This window comes from Sylvia atricapilla, chromosome 20, assembly GCF_009819655.1.
Source record: "Sylvia atricapilla isolate bSylAtr1 chromosome 20, bSylAtr1.pri, whole genome shotgun sequence".
In the NCBI taxonomy this organism is placed as follows: Eukaryota; Metazoa; Chordata; class Aves; order Passeriformes; family Sylviidae; genus Sylvia; species Sylvia atricapilla.
Window position 1 is genome coordinate 7,588,507 of NC_089159.1, and position 16,940 is coordinate 7,605,446.

Genomic DNA, 16,940 nt, shown 5'->3' on the forward strand with positions numbered 1-16,940 from the left:
CAAAAGAGCAACTCAAATGAGTGGTTGTAGGAGACAAAGTGTATTCAAAACAAAACAGCAGCAGCACAGTGTAGCAAAATGAATATATTCTGATTCTGTGCATGTAATTTCAGTCTGGAGAGTTACTTTTAATTGATGGCTGCAATGATTAACAAGCTAGAGGGAAGCAGCTCTTGTGGAAGCAAACACTTGTAACATCCTCTCCACATGTTGAAAAAAACACATCACAACTCTTAGAAGATTCCAAAACGCTGCTCCTTCCCACATTTCAGCAAGTTGAGGTATTTCAGTGACCAACATCGAGCAGCGCATTTCAAACACACAAATCACCCTGCACACAAATCACAAAAGAGCTCTCTCTCCTCAGCAGCCCATACCATATCACAAAGAAAAGCGACGTAAAGAAAAAATTAACCACGCTTTCGCAAAAAAGGGTCACTGCAGTTGGCTTCTTTCCCCTGAACTTTTGAATCCCTGGGCTAAGCACGAAGGTCTCTCATCCCCCAGCACAAGAGAACCACATTTCAGCTAACTAGAAATCCACTTCAAATATTCCAGACTTCCTTTCCAAATGTCAAGGTTGTTTAGTTAATCTGGAATAACAACATTCTGTGGAATAAAAACTCCAGTGCAAAACTGCAGCAGAGCTGCACGGTCCTTGTGTGCAGTGGCATAACTGTGTCCACTTCTTCAGGCACTTACACTGTGCCACCCCACTCACCACCACCAGTTTTTGTTATAATTGCACTGGTTTTTAACAGTGAAAGCATCCTGCCTAGGATAAAAATCCCTATCTGAGCTCAAAGAGTTTATAACTGTAGTGCTGTACCTAAAAAAAAGAACACTGCCACACAAATCAAGTCTTCAAGACTAGACATCCTCACTGTAATAAGTTGTCCTAGGTTACACCAATATTTACCAATGAAAAGGTAACAGGCTTGTTAAGACCATATCTATGAAACATTAAGAAGCAGGTCTTGGACAACAGATTGTTCACAAGATCTACTTGGTTACTTCAGCCTAACCTGGTGGTTCATACATCCACCTCGAATCTTGCCTAATTGCAACCAACTCGATACACACAGCTCTTCTAAGCACAGAAAAAAAAAATCAGCAAGCACGAAGTTCTTTACCATCAAGTCAGAATAATTCTAGCAAAAGTCACTTCCATTGTGCCCTGCAGCAGCCCGGAGATGACAGAAGCGGGGATGTTTACAGGTCCCATATGAATAATTCAGCGTCAGCATCAGCAACAACTCCCCGGCACTGACAGCGGCCGCGATGCTGCCCCGACACGGAGCTGCGGCCGCGGCACATCCTCAGGAACTACCGCTCTCCTGGCCGGGCCTCCAAGGGGACAATTCTGAAGAACTCACCCTCTTTTTAATTTTTTTTTTTTTTTAAACTTGCACGTCTCCTGCCCACAGCGCAAGGATGAGCACCCAGCACAGAGATGCTCTGGGATTTCTGCAAAAACTTCCCGGCGAAGGCCACCGCTCCGCGCCCCGCCATCCCCCCGCGCACCCTCAGCCTCAATGGGGGGACAGCCCCGCGGGCACCGGGCACCCCCGGCCCTGATCCGCCCACTGCCGGCACCCCCGGCCGCTGCCCCACGGGCCCTCCCGGCTCCAGCGCCCTCGCCCCCGGAGACCACAGGGCTCCGTCCCCGTGAGGAGGGAGGAGGACGGGATGGCCGGGCCCCCGCCTCTTCCCCCTCCTCCCCCTCCTCCTGCTCACAGCGGAGGAGCTCAGCCCGCTGCCCCCTGCGCCGTCCCGCCGGGCTCCCCGCGCTTACCGAGGCGCGGCGCGGGGGCGGCCCGGGCGGCGGGTGCCGGCGGCTCCCGGCGGGGCTGGGCGGGCGCGGCGTCTCACCTCACCCTCAGCGCCGCCGCCGCCGCCATCTTGCCTCCCCTCCCCCGGCCCCGCGCGCTCCGCCCCCTCCCGCCAGGTCCTGCCAGATACCGAACAACCCTCAGAGCCGCGGCTCGGGACCTTTCACCGGCCACTGTGGCTCTCCCCTTCCTCAGACCGTGCTGATGTGTGGTGATGCACGGACCGCAACAGGCCGAGAGAATCCAGCGGAGAGCGCGGCGGTGGGAGGGAGGAGTGCTATGGCCCTTCCAGGACCCTGGCCGGTGCGGCGGGGAGGGGCTCCTTCCCCCTCCCGCTGAGGGCCGGGGGGGGCGCGGCCGCCATGAGGCGAACGGGGCCGGCTCCGTGAGGGGCTCCAGCGGTTCGGCCGCGGGCTGGGAGCGCCAAGGAGCCGCAGAGCGCCGCCGGCCCCCGCCGGAGCGATGTAAATTGATAATAACCTATAAGGGGCCCTGGCCGCGGCCGTGCCGATGAAGGCGGCCTCAGGAGCCCCACACGGAGCATCGCCCGAAGCCCGTCCGGTCCCGCTGGGCTCTTTCCGCCCGCTCCGCGGTGCTTCCCGCGCTGCCCCCGAGGTCGGGCCCGTGCCCCGGCCATGAATGACTTCCGAAAATGTGAGAGAGGTTTAAATCTCGTTAAATGTCTGTTCATTCTTCCCCCGGAATGAGGAGTGTGTAACTGGTTCCCTGCATTCTCAGGAGTTTCAAATCTGCACGGCGTCGTACGTGCAAATGTGTAACTCAGGATGTGCTAAACCCACAAATTAATCTCTAATCAGGTTCACTATGGGGAAGATACAGGATTAAGCAAGATTAGATTACCTCATTGTCACAATTTCCATTAAATGGAGAAGTCGTGCCCGCATTTGCAGGATGGGTGCCCACACAATTACTGGTTCAGACTAAAAAAGCTGGGGCTCACCCTGTGGCCAACAGGATCACTCAGGAAACACGTGTTGTACCAAGGGCTGTGTTCTTACAGTGGTTAAAAGTGCCATGCTATGGTGACACGGCACATCTCCAGGCTGATGTTGGCAGTCTTTAATCCCAACATAAGCCAATGACTCCCGCTTGGAATAATTTGGAAATTAAAGGTGTCCAAATAAGAGCCAGGGAGGACCGGACGGGCACATGCCTGGTGAATTCTGAGCTGTTCCTCAGAACTCTTCTAAATCATACTCACTTTTTATGCTTTAAACCCACCCAGCTCCCACACTCCAGCGTTGCTCTACGCACTTGTCTTCCATATTGCCTGTTTGGAAAAGCAAAGTGTCCAAACCATGGTGCATCTGATTGACTGTTTCATGTTTATATTAACGCTTCCTGTCTCCTTCTGCTCTGCAGCTTTCTCCAGTGGCTGACTTCACTTCTAGACCATATCCAAAACTTTCCCCCATCTGCAGCCACAGAACGTGTCTGAAGAATAAGTTCCTCCTCCCCGCTTTTGAGCTTCCCCTTAACCCAGGTCTCTTCCACAGCAGAGATAAAAGGTACCACACGCCGAAAAGCTCGGCTTTTGTCTCTATTAATCACCACTGAGGTACCGGCAGGGTCAGGGCGATACGGTTTTCACCCAGGGGCACAGCCCGTGTCCCATGCACACCCTCCGCTCTCCCGCCAGGCCCGGCCAGGGCAGGGTCCTGCTCCCCACGGGCGGCGCTGGGGCAGCAGCAGCGGGCCACGTTTCCCGGGAGCGGCGGAGCGGCACATCCCGGGGCCCCGTTTCCGCGGCAGCGGCGGAGCGGCCCCGCCCCGAGGCGGGAACGGGAGGGCCGTGAGGGATCGAGGGGGTGGGACCCTTTCGTTCGCCGGAACCTTGGTGCCGGGGCCGGCGTTTCCCGGCGGCGCGGCGGCGGCGCGGGGCGGTCGCCATGGCAGCGGGCCCGTGGTGCTGGGGGACGCCGGCGGCGCTGCTGCTGCTGCCGCTGCTGCTGCTGCTCGGGGGCGCGCGCCGCCTGCGCCGGGGCCGCGCGGGGCCCCGCGGTGTGCGCGCGGGGCGAGCGCGCGCTGCTGGTGACGGCGCACCCCGATGACGAGGCCATGTTCTTCGCCCCCGCCCTGCTCGGCCTGCGCAGCGCCGGGGCCGCCCCCGCCGTGCTCTGCTGCTCCGCAGGTGAGCGGGGACCACCCACGCGCCCACACACCTTCCCCCGCCATCCCGGGGCGCGGGAAAGGCCGCCGTGACGGCTCCCCGCCTGCGTGGCCTCGCGCGGGGGAAGATCCCCGGCTGTGGGGAAACTGAGGCACGGTGCGGCCAGGGTCCGCCCTTCCCCTTCCCTCGCCTCCCCTCTCCTTTACAAGAGCGTGTCGTGACGGAACCGAGGGGATGGTGTTCATATTGCAACAATGAGGCACTTTCAGACCGCGTGGCAGTGTCAGTGGGCTGCCAGAGGTGCTGTTCAGCACGACCTTTTGGCATCTCCTGGTCATTCTGTCTTCTTGCAGAAGGCTTGTTTGGATGGTCCGGTTTTAATGTCGCGATACAGCAAACTGCATCACTGTAAAAACTCACTGTAGCACATCTAAAAATAGCACTTGCGTTGCAATCCGATCATGGAACGATAGCCCGGAAGGGAATGCGAGGCCGTGCTGCCCATCAGTTGACCCGGGGGCAGCATCGCTGTGTCTTCATTTGCTGCAGACAAATGTTTGTTCTTCAGGATGTCCGGGGAGCCGCCTCAGCCTGTGCGGTCTGTGTCAGTGCTGCTTTAGCTTTCCCTCAAATCACTTTTTCCTGAGTCACTGGTGTAATTTAAGCTTGTTTGTTTATTTTTTTCGTGCCTGACAGGAACACAGAAATCAGAGTATCCCTTTGTAACAGCCTCTTACATATTTTAGGACTGTTATCTGCCTCCTCTGCCTTATCTTCTCCAGACTAAACAACCTGATTACTTGCAGTCTTCCCTCATAGATCATGTTTTCTAAACCTCTAATCATTCTCATCACTCTCCTTTGGACTCTTCCTTTGGTTCATGTAGTTTTTGGAAGGGCAGTGATGACAAACTGGAAGCAGCACTGCTGCTGAGGCCTTGCAGGGGCTGAATAGAGTGGAAAGAGTCTTACAGGCTCCACTGTTTGCCCAGAACAAGAACTTCTCACAGCAAATGACACTTCTGTGTTCTCGTGATCTGCTAAAGCTCCAGATTGTTCTGCACAACTGACACCTGAGCAGTTATTCCATTGTTCAGGTTTCTGTGCATAAAAAACAACCTCATTTGAACTGATCTTTCAGACCAAATTGCAGTACCAGAATTCTTACACTGAAGGCTGCTTAGCTTTGGGAAAGAGCCTCCCGTGCCTTTGGCAGCTCCAGCCAGTTCCCTGCCCACATTTCTGTCATTTCCAAAGCTTTCTGTCCTGCCACACCATCCAGGTGAGAAGGCAGGGGTTAAACTATTGAAGTCCAGTGGTTTGGTGGCTTCGCTGATGGCTCTGCACCTCCCATTCAAGATTCAGTGCAGAGCTTTCATTGTCTCTGCTGAGGGACAGAAGTCTGTGCATCCCATTTGGCTTCTCCACAGATGTGGGGAGATAAAAGTGCTACTCCTATTTCAGTTTTGGGGACTAATACACTGCTGCTGTAGAGGACTTGCTAAAGAAATGTTATGTTTCTGTTTATTTTGTTGAATTTTCTCTTTACTCCTGATTCAGTGGCATGATACATTCAGGGTGTTTGATATTTCCTTCTAGGTACTTTCTCACTTGTGAGGAATTGTAGGGGAGAGCACCTTTATGAGCTAAGAGATTTTTATTTTAAAAGCATCTGATTAGTCTTGTGAGTGATTCACATGGTTCATCCTCTCATTGTTTGAGTGATTGATGATGACAAGTGAGTTGATCAAAGGCACTGCAAATTGTTAACACTGAGACAAAATCATTACTTAAAACCCATTGTGCTTGGAGTTTTCAGTTATCAATCAATTTGACTTAGAAATGAGTTAGAATTACAGCGCTGGGAAAAAGAAATCAGACTTTGACACGCTGAATAATCTTAGATTGAATTAATAACTCAGTCTAAATGTGCTTTGCTCTTTGTAGTAACTGGCTCTATATTGTGAGTGCTCCATGGATGAGGTCCAGCAGAAGCAGCAGCTATTCAGCTGGTTTTGCTCTCAACAGCTGCCCATTTTTTCATGTGAGCATTGACATATTCCTGATGTCCTGACACATTTCTGCAGCTGTGGAGCTGTTTCTTTTGAGTTCAGCAGAAGTCAGGTATTTTGAGAGCAGTGGGACTGTTTGGATAAAGCATCACCTGCAGTCTGTTGTGCCACTGCACTGCAGCAAAAGCTGTTACCTTCCAGCTCTGTGTTGGTAATGGCCAGGTAAAAATCTGTCTGAAATGAACCCTCCTGTACTCATTCAGTCATTCCACACTTCAGTTCATTCTGCTGGAGCTGGAACTTGCCATCCAAGGTTCATCCCACAGTCAGTCACTGTCAGTCTCCCAAAGTCATTCAGTCACAGGCTGTGGGAAGAGGCTTTTTCTTTTTCTAGTTACTCCTTCCTTCTTTGAAGATTTTACAAAGCTGGCTAGTGATGGCTCAGATTGCAGCACTGCTCCAGAGAAATGCTACATTTAGATGACTCACACCCACAACAATAAAAAGTTCTAGTGTAATTCAAGACAGCTGACTACAGACTTGAATCACACATTAATACTCAACTGTATTTTTTTTTTTCATTTTATTGCTTCAAAATTGAGTTGCAAGTATTGCCCTGCATAGAGCAGCGTTCTGGAAGGGGCATCACAGCTCTGGCAGGGACTTTGCATGGCTGATGCCAAGAAAAAATAAGGGAATGTCAAGGCAAGATGAGAAGAAAATAATTCAGTGAAGAAGGAGGCAATGTTTTAAGATAATGAATCCCATTTCCCTGTTAGTTGTTGATCTCCGTTACAACTTTTCCCAATTGTCTTTATCTTGATTAGGTTTTCTATCTTCTTTTGCCTCTGTAAGTTTTTGCAATCTTGCCATATCAGTTCTGCCTTAATTTCCTTTGTGAATGGAAGAAGGAAGAAGATACTGAACTGTTTGGACCCCTTGATGTGAACCTAAACTGAGTTAAGATGCTGTTGCTGTGTTTGCTGTTTTCAGGAAATTATTACAATCAAGGAGAGATCCGTAGGAAAGAGCTGGAGCAGAGTTGTTGTGTCCTGGGCATTCCTGCTTCTGATGTCACAGTCATTGATCACAGGTAACTGGTTTTCCTTTCCAGTAGAATTCCACTGCAGTTTTAAAGGGGGTTGAAGTTTATTTTAACCTTCAGGAGAGCTGACTGTGCCATTCTAAAAAGCCTTGAGGAATCTCAAGCAAGGCAAATTTAGATGTTTTAACTCTTCTCTGTCAAAAAGACAATTCTTTTGCATGATGGGGAGCACAATTCCTAGGTGAAGCTCTGTTCATACAGCATTTAGAATAATGCTAAAACACTTGCTGGGGTCTGGCACGGTGTGTCTGGGCAGCATGATCTCATTTGGTTGTAGAACAACTTGTTGCAGTGTGAGGCAGACAGAAATCCTCTGAATGGCCTGGGGCAGGTTTGTCTGTAGGTGGTCTTTGCAGGGTTAGTGTGGAATTCTATTATATTTACAATCTGGTTTAGTCCTGGCTAAAGACAAAAGTGAACTGCAGTACTAAAGACGGTCCACAATAACATGACTGAAATTCTTCAAAATTAAGCCATGCAAGATTCGTTTTTCTAAGGTGTTGTTTTCTTTAGCTGTGTGTAGCTGCAGAGGTGGGTGACAAAGCTGACACTTCTCTGTGCAGGAACTCTCTTCTGGGAGGGTGATTTAACGCTTTGAATCAATGAAACTTGGAACTGATGTTGTAAAAGCCTCTCAAATTGTCCAATCGCTGTCTGTGTGTAAGATCTGAATGAGACACTGATTGCTAGGAAACATGATACAAGTGGTTGTTTCATTTGTAAACAGCTATCACACAGCTCATAAAGAATATTTGTGTTTATGAAGAAATAATAGCAACATATTGATTTAAAGCCACTCCAGCTAGAAGAGTCGGAGTTGCAAAAAAATCTGGCTCCAGGCAGGCCCTTTTCCCATGACCATATTTTCCCTTGAGCTAAGGCAACAGAAACCACAGTCCAGAATATGAATCTTTTTGAGTTCTTTGCTTTTTTTAGCTTTAGGTTTCTCTCCAAGTTTTCGGCTTGCTGAGGAAAACAGCATAGAAGTTGTTTTTCCTTTGGAATGAAAAGACATGTTTCCGTTCACTTCTCATGAACTGGCTTTGGGTAACTGCAAGTTTTGTAGTACAAGCATATGACAATGCCCAAAACATTCTGGGGAGGAATAAGGAAAAAGCTGCTCAGCTTTGCTAAGCACAGAGTCTGCTCAATGAACCATCTTCTGACGTTAACAGAGCCCTGAAGCCACTTGGCCTTTTATCCTCTAAAGCAATGTGAGGTTGGCTGGTGAGTGATGCAAGTTCTGATGCTGCCCAGTCACCCCACACACACAGCCCAGGGAGCTGCTGGTTGTAAGTCAATCTTTGAAAGGTAAAGGCCATTTCAGAGAGATCTCTTGGCTGATGCCTCTTTCTTACTTTATTGTTATTGCACACATTTCTGTCCTGATGTCTGATTTCCCCCCCTGTGAAGGCAGTGCCTGAAATGACAGAGCCATCCCATTGCCCAGAGCTGGGCTGGAATGTGCATCACTGTTCCAAGAAACAGGTTTAGATTTGAGGTCTTTATCTCTGAGGTAGATTGCTGTGAGATAACCATCAAATCCTTCAACTTTGTTGTGCATTCAGGGAGTAAATGAAGTGAAGTTCTTGATGAATTTTGCTCCGAGCTTGTTTACACAGCAAAGTGAAGTGTGTTTACAGTGCATTATTTACTGTGCCATAACTCACCATGTGCACGCTCTTTATGAAAAACATCTGTGGATCAGGTGTTAGCAGAATGGTAGAGGATCAGGGTTAATTTCTAGACCACACTGAATTTTTAGTGCAGCTGATTTTTAGATACTCTTTTCCAGTGGTTTAGACAAAACACTAGGACTTGAGGTTCTTGAAACTTACTCGAAGTTCTTGGATTCTCTAAAGTCAATAGTTTTCCTGTCTCTTAAGGCTTACATAATTTACAGGTTATACAAAAATATTTGCTGGTGTTGTATTATGTGGAACTTGCTAAAGTAATTCATTATTTACCACTAGATTTCAATGTAAATTCGTGCCTGCAGAATACAGCTCAGGAGGCTGCTGCTCCTTAACATTTTAAGATCAGAGCCCTTTGGCTCTTTTGTTCTTTACTGAACTCTTCAGAAGATAATTTGCCATCGATGTAAAGGAGCACATTGCTCTGGGAGAGCTGCTGGCCTGCTGCCCATCTCCCATTGCTTACACAAACACTGCATGCTTTACATTAGCCAAGCTGCAGCTTTGTGTTTTGGTAAGGAAAGCCCAAAGGATTGCAAGGTCTGGATCTGCTCCAGCCATTGTAGTGTGGAGCTGAGTCATGCTGCTTCCTCTGTCTTTGTGTGATCTACAAGTGAGTGAGTAGAATTTGCAAGATGCAGAAGGGGGGATAGATCTGCAAAGCCAGGTGATTGCTCTGTCATTGCTGGGCAGGCAGGTATAAAATCAACATGACATTTGGGACTGTGTGTGAACTTGTGAGGAGAAAGCTTCAGTCAGCCAATGGTGAAATCTGTGCTAAAGACCAAATCCTGCTTAAGCAGTGCCTTGCCTTAAACAATGCCTCTCTCAAGTAGATCCAGGATTCCCAGCAGGACCAGTTCAGTCTCTATCACACAACTGCTCTGCTGGATCCCTCAGGAGCTGTGTTTGATGTTGCCTTTGTGTTTGTTGTCTCACTTAAAGGCAACTCAAATCTGCAGAAATATGGCCCCAAGCTGTACCCACATTTCAGCCCTAGAGATCTGAGATCCCTATGAATTTCCTGCAGAAAAGTTCTTTGCTATATGGAACATGTCCAGGAGTGGGAAGAGCAGGAATGTCTGTGCTTGCACACTTGTTCCAGACTTAATTTAGATTTGAGCTCTGGATTCTTCCAACTAGTGACAGGTCAGGCACCAGATTTGCAGAGGTGTCCCCTGAGCTGCCATGTCGTTATCACAGCTCCCACACTACACCAACCAGCTGCATTGAGGGGAGAAAAGTTTCACAATCCACTTCTGTTACCATTCCCACACAAGGCTTAACACTTGGAGCAGCCCAGCTCAGAACTTGGGCTTGTGTTGTTCAAAGTTAATTTCTGGACTGTCACAATTGTTCCTGCTGCTGGGTAAAGGGAGGAGTAGCAAGAGAGTGAGTTCTGAAAGATGAAAGTCACTTCATTAATTATATAAATGTTACTGTAAACTCCGCGCTTTTGGTATATTTTTATCATCTTATTTTTTATTTTTTATAATCTTATTTGCTTCAACAGTAGAGTTTCCTGTGACTTAAGATCCCATTTACAGTGGGCACATCTGCCAGTGGGCACATCTGGCTGTCTATTAGTCTGAAACATTCCACATAAACAGGAGATGATTTCTGAGCTGCCTTCACTTTCTGAAGAGAAGCAGATGAAAGGAAGCCCAAATGATTCTTCTTTTCTAATGTGTGTTTTGGGTTCATGGAAAGACAAATATCTCATGTTTTACTGTGGATTCTGAAGCTTTTGTGCACAGTTGTTCTGGACAGAAAGTAAAACTGGCTATTTGCATCTTTAATATGACAGAAAATATTTGGCCCAAGTTTGCACTGCAAAGAAAATAATAGCTGAGATCTGTGTAAACTGGAAAATTTTCCATTCACAGTCAGATGCTTACGGCAAACAATGTTACATCTCTTTCCAAGTCTCCATGGAAATTGCACTCCCTTTGCTTTTTTATTGTTATTATTTCACTGAAGTCCAAAAGGGCTCTGATCAGACACTACACAGGAGACATCTGCCCATGCACTATCACAGGCTATTTTTATGAGGCTGCAGAGAGGCTCAAAATAATTTTTTTATATCTTTTATGTAATAATTCTGTGCTATTGGACTCATTTTTTCCTCCTATAAGATGAATAGGCTTTATTGCACTTCCTCATATTTAACTTCTAACAAACTTCCTTCCATGACCTCTCCATGACAGAAAAATGAGGCTGTAGGGTCATGGGAAAAATATATCCTTAAGTAAATAGTGTGTGTGTCTGGTTGTGGTGATCACAAAGAGACAAAAACACTCAGGCCCTTCAGAGAGCAAACTATATCACTGGAAATCTGAGCCTTTTCATTAGAATTTAGAAGCCCAGTCATTAAGTCCATCCCATTGATCCAGTTTGGATTTGCTGTCCTTGGGTTTATTGATGGGAATGTGGGTGCTGAGTGCACAGAGCTGTGGCATTCTAAAAAATGTGTTTATCTTATTTATTATGTGTTTCTATCACAAAGGTGATATTATTCACTAATATTTCTTCTTTCCTGTTCTAGTATTTCATATTTTGGGATCAGTAGTTAATAGTTTTAATTCTGCTGGAGTAATTGTGGTAATGAATTACATTTTGTCTTCCTAAGTTCCCTGTGGTATCATAGTTTGACATTTTATTTTATTGCTAATTCTAAAAAGCTGATTTCTGTGCTGATTAAAATTGCTGCCATGCTTTATTCTGGAAGAGCTGCATATTTCAGGAATGAGTGATGGGATTTTCTTAATCTTCCTTATCCCAGTAATGCTGTAAAGGCCTTTTTTTTTCTTTTCAGAATTTTCTGTAATTAAGAACGACATCTATGGGAGCAGAAATCTGACATGTAAATTGAGCACATGCTCAGTGTGTATTGCAGGGAAATCAACCTACACCCCTTGAATCAGCCAAAAAGACTCAAAATCATCCTGAACACTAACAAGCTTTATCATGACAAGAAGGCACTTTGTCAGTCAGGTGGAGATCTTGATATTTATCAATCTGTAGCCAAATTTCATTTCTGTTTAGTGTAATTCTGGAAATCTAAATTGTTTTCTTTCTGAGAAGACAATAAAAGATTTGGCCACCTATTTTTATTTACATTTCTAAAAAGATCATTTTTTCAAAATGCTTTCCCACTTGGCAGTTCCTGCTGGCATTTTAGGACCTCAGAACACTTTATAAAAAGGATTATATCAAAGTCTGCCTTCAGGCATCTGCTTTTATAAGTGTTGTTCTATGCAATAATTTAAGAGGAAATTCTTCTGGGGGTTGAGCTATCTCACAGCCCTCCAGGAAAGCTGCTTTCTGAAACAAAGCCTTGTATTGCACTAAGTTAGCTTTAGCTATTTTGTCCTAAATTAGATATTTTTGTCAGTAAGGAAATCTGCCCTTTCTTTTCCCTGGGGCTGCCATGAACCAGGTCCTTCCTCAGCTTTCCAGCAAAAGGACCTTCCTCACTGTCCACCAAGGGGGAAGGGGAAAAAGATCCTTTCAGTGCCAGAGGGCCACATCCCCTGCAGGATTCCCTCAGCAGGGCAGTGAGCAGTGGTACCTTGGGAAACACTCAGGGATTCTCCCTCAGATGTCAACAGAGACCTGCCACAGCACACCGCTGAAATCACAGCAGGGACTGGCTGAGGGCAAGAGCCTGGCCAGAGAAGCCAAGGGCTCAGAATAAATGCAGGGGGAAATGAAGGAGTACAGCTAGAGGACCAAATGGTTTATGGAAATCAAATCAAAATACTCTGCATTGAAATGTATACTTTTACTTCTCAAGATGATTTTAGCAGAATAAAAACGATGAAATACTGATCTCAAAACATGAAAGATGAGAAGAGGGATCCCAGCCATCCCCTGAAGCTGATGAAAGTTTGATTTGACTTAAAAACCATCAGCATTGCTAAGCTTATGGTAAGAAAAGAAATAAAAACTGTGCATAATGGCTGCATTTCAGGAGTCTGGGGCTGAAGACAGGGACATGCAGGAGAATAGGAAAATCCATTAGAAGGATTTTTTTCTTTCTTTTCTTCTTCGTTCATTCAGAACTGCCTTTTACTATTCTTTCATGAATGATTCTTGAAAGTCCTCCGCATGCATTAAAGACAGGCATCATCTTCAGAGCAAAGAAAGCTCCAAGGAGCCATCCTGGGTTTGCAGATGGTTCTTGTCCCAGCTTTGCTGTCTCCTGGGAACACAGATTTCCTGGCTGGGAGCCATTCTGTCACTAGAACACTTGTGTCCAAGCAGAAGGAAGTGTCTTTGGGTTTGCTGATTTCCTGTTAAAACATTTTGAGTGGACTTTCTTCGTAGTTCCAGGAAGCTATAGAAAGATACAGTCTTTAGATTAAAGCTATTTTCGACAGTTATACCCATGAGTCCCCTTTTAAGCACAGCAAACTACAACAACCTCTTTATTTTGCTGGTTACCCGTGGAACAATTCAGTGTGTTTTGCCAACACTGACCCTAAGGAGCTGATGGAGACTGACAGGCACTTTCATTTTGCTTCTGAAGGTTCCCTGCTTTGATAGCCCTGCAACACCTCTGTTGGTCCCTCATTTGAACCTGCAGCTGTTAATTATAGGCAGACACAGGTCTTTTTTCAGAGAAATGCTTAACTCTTACCCTTAAAGAGTAACAATTACATCAAATAATCACAGCAAGTTAATCAAAAAGGAGGAACAAACCAAAAAAAATCTAGCAGGGATTCTGCTTAAGCTTTTGAATCTCTGCATTCCTCCAAGCTTACTCAGGGAAAATATATTCCTATTTCTGCTGGGAATGCTCTTAAAAGCCTTCTCACAATAATGGATCGGGCGTTAACGCCTTGATCACAGGAACTGTGTGGTTTCTTTGTGGATTCTCATAATCTTACTTTAATTGTTGCTGCAGTAGAAAATGTCAGGGCCTCAGTTAAAGTGAATCTGTGAGATCTGTGGCTGTGAAATGCTTTGGAAACGTCATCCTTTGCATCTGCAACGGAATTGCATTTTCTGCTGCTAATTACTGTATTGGAAAGCAGAGGAAGGGATTTGCAATCTCTCTTGGGCAAACTACTCTTTGGGATCCAATCTAAAGAATTTCAGTTCCATCAATTCCAGTGGGGTTTCGCCATTGACTTCAGCACGCCCAGGAATTGTCACTGAAAGAGTCAACAAGAGAAGACAAAGCCTTGTTTAAAAAAAAAAAAAAAAAAAAAGTTGGTATGGGGAAAGTTGGAAAGGGAACTGTACAATGGGTGTTGTGTAAAATGTGTTTTCTCTTAATGACCTTCCAATCCAGATTTGGCTCTGTTTACATACAAATCAAAAACTGGTTTGTCTCCCTGCCAGCACAGCAAAGCTCAGTCTGGGATCTGAGTTTCCAGCTGTGTCTTTTGCCTCTGACATCCTCCCAGTAATAAAAGTTGTGTGGCTGGGATTTGGCTGGAATTGCAGATGATGTGTGAGCCAGAACTGAGTTCAGCCTTCTCTTCCTCTGCAAGACAATAGAACTTAAAGCTTGTTTGTGTCAATAAAAAAAGCATATACAACTCCTAACCCTCAGGGAGCAGATATGATGAATAAGATGGTCTTTTTCCATCACCATGTTTCTAACCCTGACCAATGTTAGTAGTAAGTCTGTGGGAACTCAGACTTTTGTCTTCCTCGTTTCCAAGGTGGAACAGAAGCTTTTGTGGAGTTCACCCGTGAAGATGCAGCATCCAGAGAACAGATACGGTTACAACCTTTGCAGTGTTCCCTAATCCAGGTTTTTTGTTCTTCACTTCAAACTCCCTGGAGGGTACAGTGTATTAAGTGCTGTCTTTGCTCTGTAAGCCTTAACAGCTTCCCTGCAGAGACTGACAAAGTGACAGAGACAGGAGCCTCATCTCAGGTGAAGTGGCATTGCTGACATGCCTTGTAGTTGTCACTTTCCTGTTTCCTTCATTTTTCAAACGCTGTTGTAGGAAACTCTGGAGTTGTTCCAGGTCCTGGGTGCTGTCTGGATGTAGCAAAGCTCTCTCAGTTCATACAGGAGCAACAAGTGATTAAATTATTCAGTGCAGGGTCTTTCTTACAGCAAGTGAAAGCTCTGGCTGCAGTCAGCAATTCCACTTGCAGGTTGCACATTGGTCACCTCACTGTAAAATACCCATTTGTAAAGCTCTATAGCAGTTGTTAATCTCCACTCTTCTGTTAATAAAACCCTCTCTGACACATGACTGAAAACTCCTCCAGTTGACAGTGCCAGTGAGAGCCAGCAAAGGTGCTCTCAGCAGTCTGGAATCTGAGGCTCCCCAACTGCTCCTACCTGACTGCAGTGGGTTCAGCATGATCCAGAGCTGCCTTTGGAAGCATCCTACAGCCAAAGAATTCCCATTTGTGTTTTCTTTGGCTGAGTTTGTTGTGACATGCCCTGTTATTTTTGCGTTCTGGGTGCATTCTGAAGCTGCCCCAGGCATCCCTTCAAATGAAACATTGCGTCACTGAGGAAGTGAAGCCATTACAAGGGAAGGCTTTCGCCAGACACTTGGAGCAGACACAGTCAGCTCTCATCTTCCAGAAAAGGACTTGCAAGTTGACATTGCAAAATTTGGGAAGAACAATGGTCCTTTCTTGAGTGGTTTGATGCAGTTTTTAAAAAAGCCGAGCTGTGCTGTTGTTTTTTTGCCACATCATGAATGAAGGTTTTCTATTTGCATAGAAGAAATGTTACAAACAAAGCAGTTGGAGCATAGAGCTTCAAAATCCTTTGGAAGGAAGAGAATAAGTTGTCTGCTGAAGTCTGCTAAGGTCTCTGACCTTCTCTGGGTTTTACTTTCATCCTGCAATAACTCTCCCTTTTTGCAGAGCTCTGGGGATGGAGCAGTTGCTGTTTTCATGCTATTTTCGTGGTGTGAGATGCTGTATGAGTGTTGAGGATCGTTATTAGAGTTTTCCATGCTAATCAAAGGGTTAATTTTGAGATCTGATTTAGGTTTGGCACAGGAGGAGGGGAGACAGAGGATTTTGTTCTGCAGGAAACTAGGTCAGCAGGTTTTTATTATCGTGCTCGACAGCCCAATGTGGTTTGCATTTAGGAATGAACTCGGCTGACATTGTGGATGGTCGCTTTCCCCTTCCCAGGATGCAGCCTCAGACTCTGCTCCATGCATTACAGCTTTCCCAAATGGAATGAAAGGGAATACTCAGCTGAAGAGGCTCAGGCCATTGTGAGTTTGTCAGTTATCTTTTCAGAGCTGTCTGTCAGGAGTGCTCAGGAATACAGGATGAGGTGTAAGATGTTTTGGAGAGGATGAACAATAGCACTGGAATATTTTGTCACTGAAGTGCATTGGAATCACAGAGGTTTCCATTGCTTTTACACCCCATCGACTGCTGGTTGTTCTTACAGCCTGTGGCATTGTTTGGTTTTTGTTTGAATCTGGTCAGATTCTGATCTTGGGCCTGCCAGTGTAAATTTGGAGTAATTCCCTTGCTTTCTGTGAAGATCCTGCTGTGTGTGGCTGAGTTCACTCTGTGGTCCTGCAGATAACCTTTAGGTGGGGAGTTTCCATTGTAACTTTGGATCATCAAGACTGATGAAAGATTTGAGTATTTGAGTAATCCAGAATCTTTGTCACATCTCCAGCTTTCTTGGCTGTATCTCCTGTTGTGTATTCTCTTCCCAGGCAACTGAGAATACCTGTCTGTTCTTTACCTCTGCCTGTTGAAGACCAAATTGTGGCAGACGTTATCTATATTGGACAATTCAGGCTGCCTTTTTTTGACTTGACTGAATGATGAGAATCCAAGTGGTTATACCTTTAAAAAATATTCCACATTGTTTTGACTGTAAGGATCAGATGAGGATGGTGGAGCTTAAAAAGATTTAACGTGGATCTTAAAAAAACATTACCAAAAAGATTGGTAATGCCTAGGAAAATTTCTGAGTAATAGGATTTAAGGCTGAGCATCTATTTCCAGTTTTATGCTCTTGTTGTTTTACAGACTTCAATGTGAGTTAATGGCTTTTCAGCATAATAAAACCATCTAATTCTGTCCTGTTCTACTCTTTATTCAATTCTGGCATCAAGAAACCCAGACATTTTTGCAAACCAAGTTTGGCTTTTAAGACTGAACAAGGAAAATACAGGCCATACTGAGAAGAGCAGACAGCAGTAGGTTT

General features: G+C 45.9%; 2 protein-coding genes across 3 annotated transcripts in view; one reads left to right on the plus strand and one right to left on the minus strand.

Moving 5' to 3' along the window:
- The window catches only part of NCOR1 (nuclear receptor corepressor 1), a 55,315-nt gene extending 53,398 nt beyond the window's left edge, over positions 1–1,917 (minus strand). For both annotated transcript variants that reach the window (XM_066333437.1, XM_066333436.1), the window contains exon 1: positions 1,796–1,917. The gene's annotated coding sequence lies outside the window, so the exon portion shown is untranslated. The remainder of the gene's footprint in view (positions 1–1,795) is intronic.
- A 1,769-nt stretch (positions 1,918–3,686) lies between these two features.
- Positions 3,687–16,940, plus strand: part of PIGL (phosphatidylinositol glycan anchor biosynthesis class L) — a 51,987-nt gene continuing 38,733 nt past the window's right edge. The window contains 3 exon segments of the mRNA XM_066333450.1: positions 3,687–3,843; positions 3,845–3,984; positions 6,968–7,067. Coding sequence (XP_066189547.1) covers positions 3,743–3,843; positions 3,845–3,984; positions 6,968–7,067 — 341 coding nt within the window. The 5' untranslated portion in view covers positions 3,687–3,742.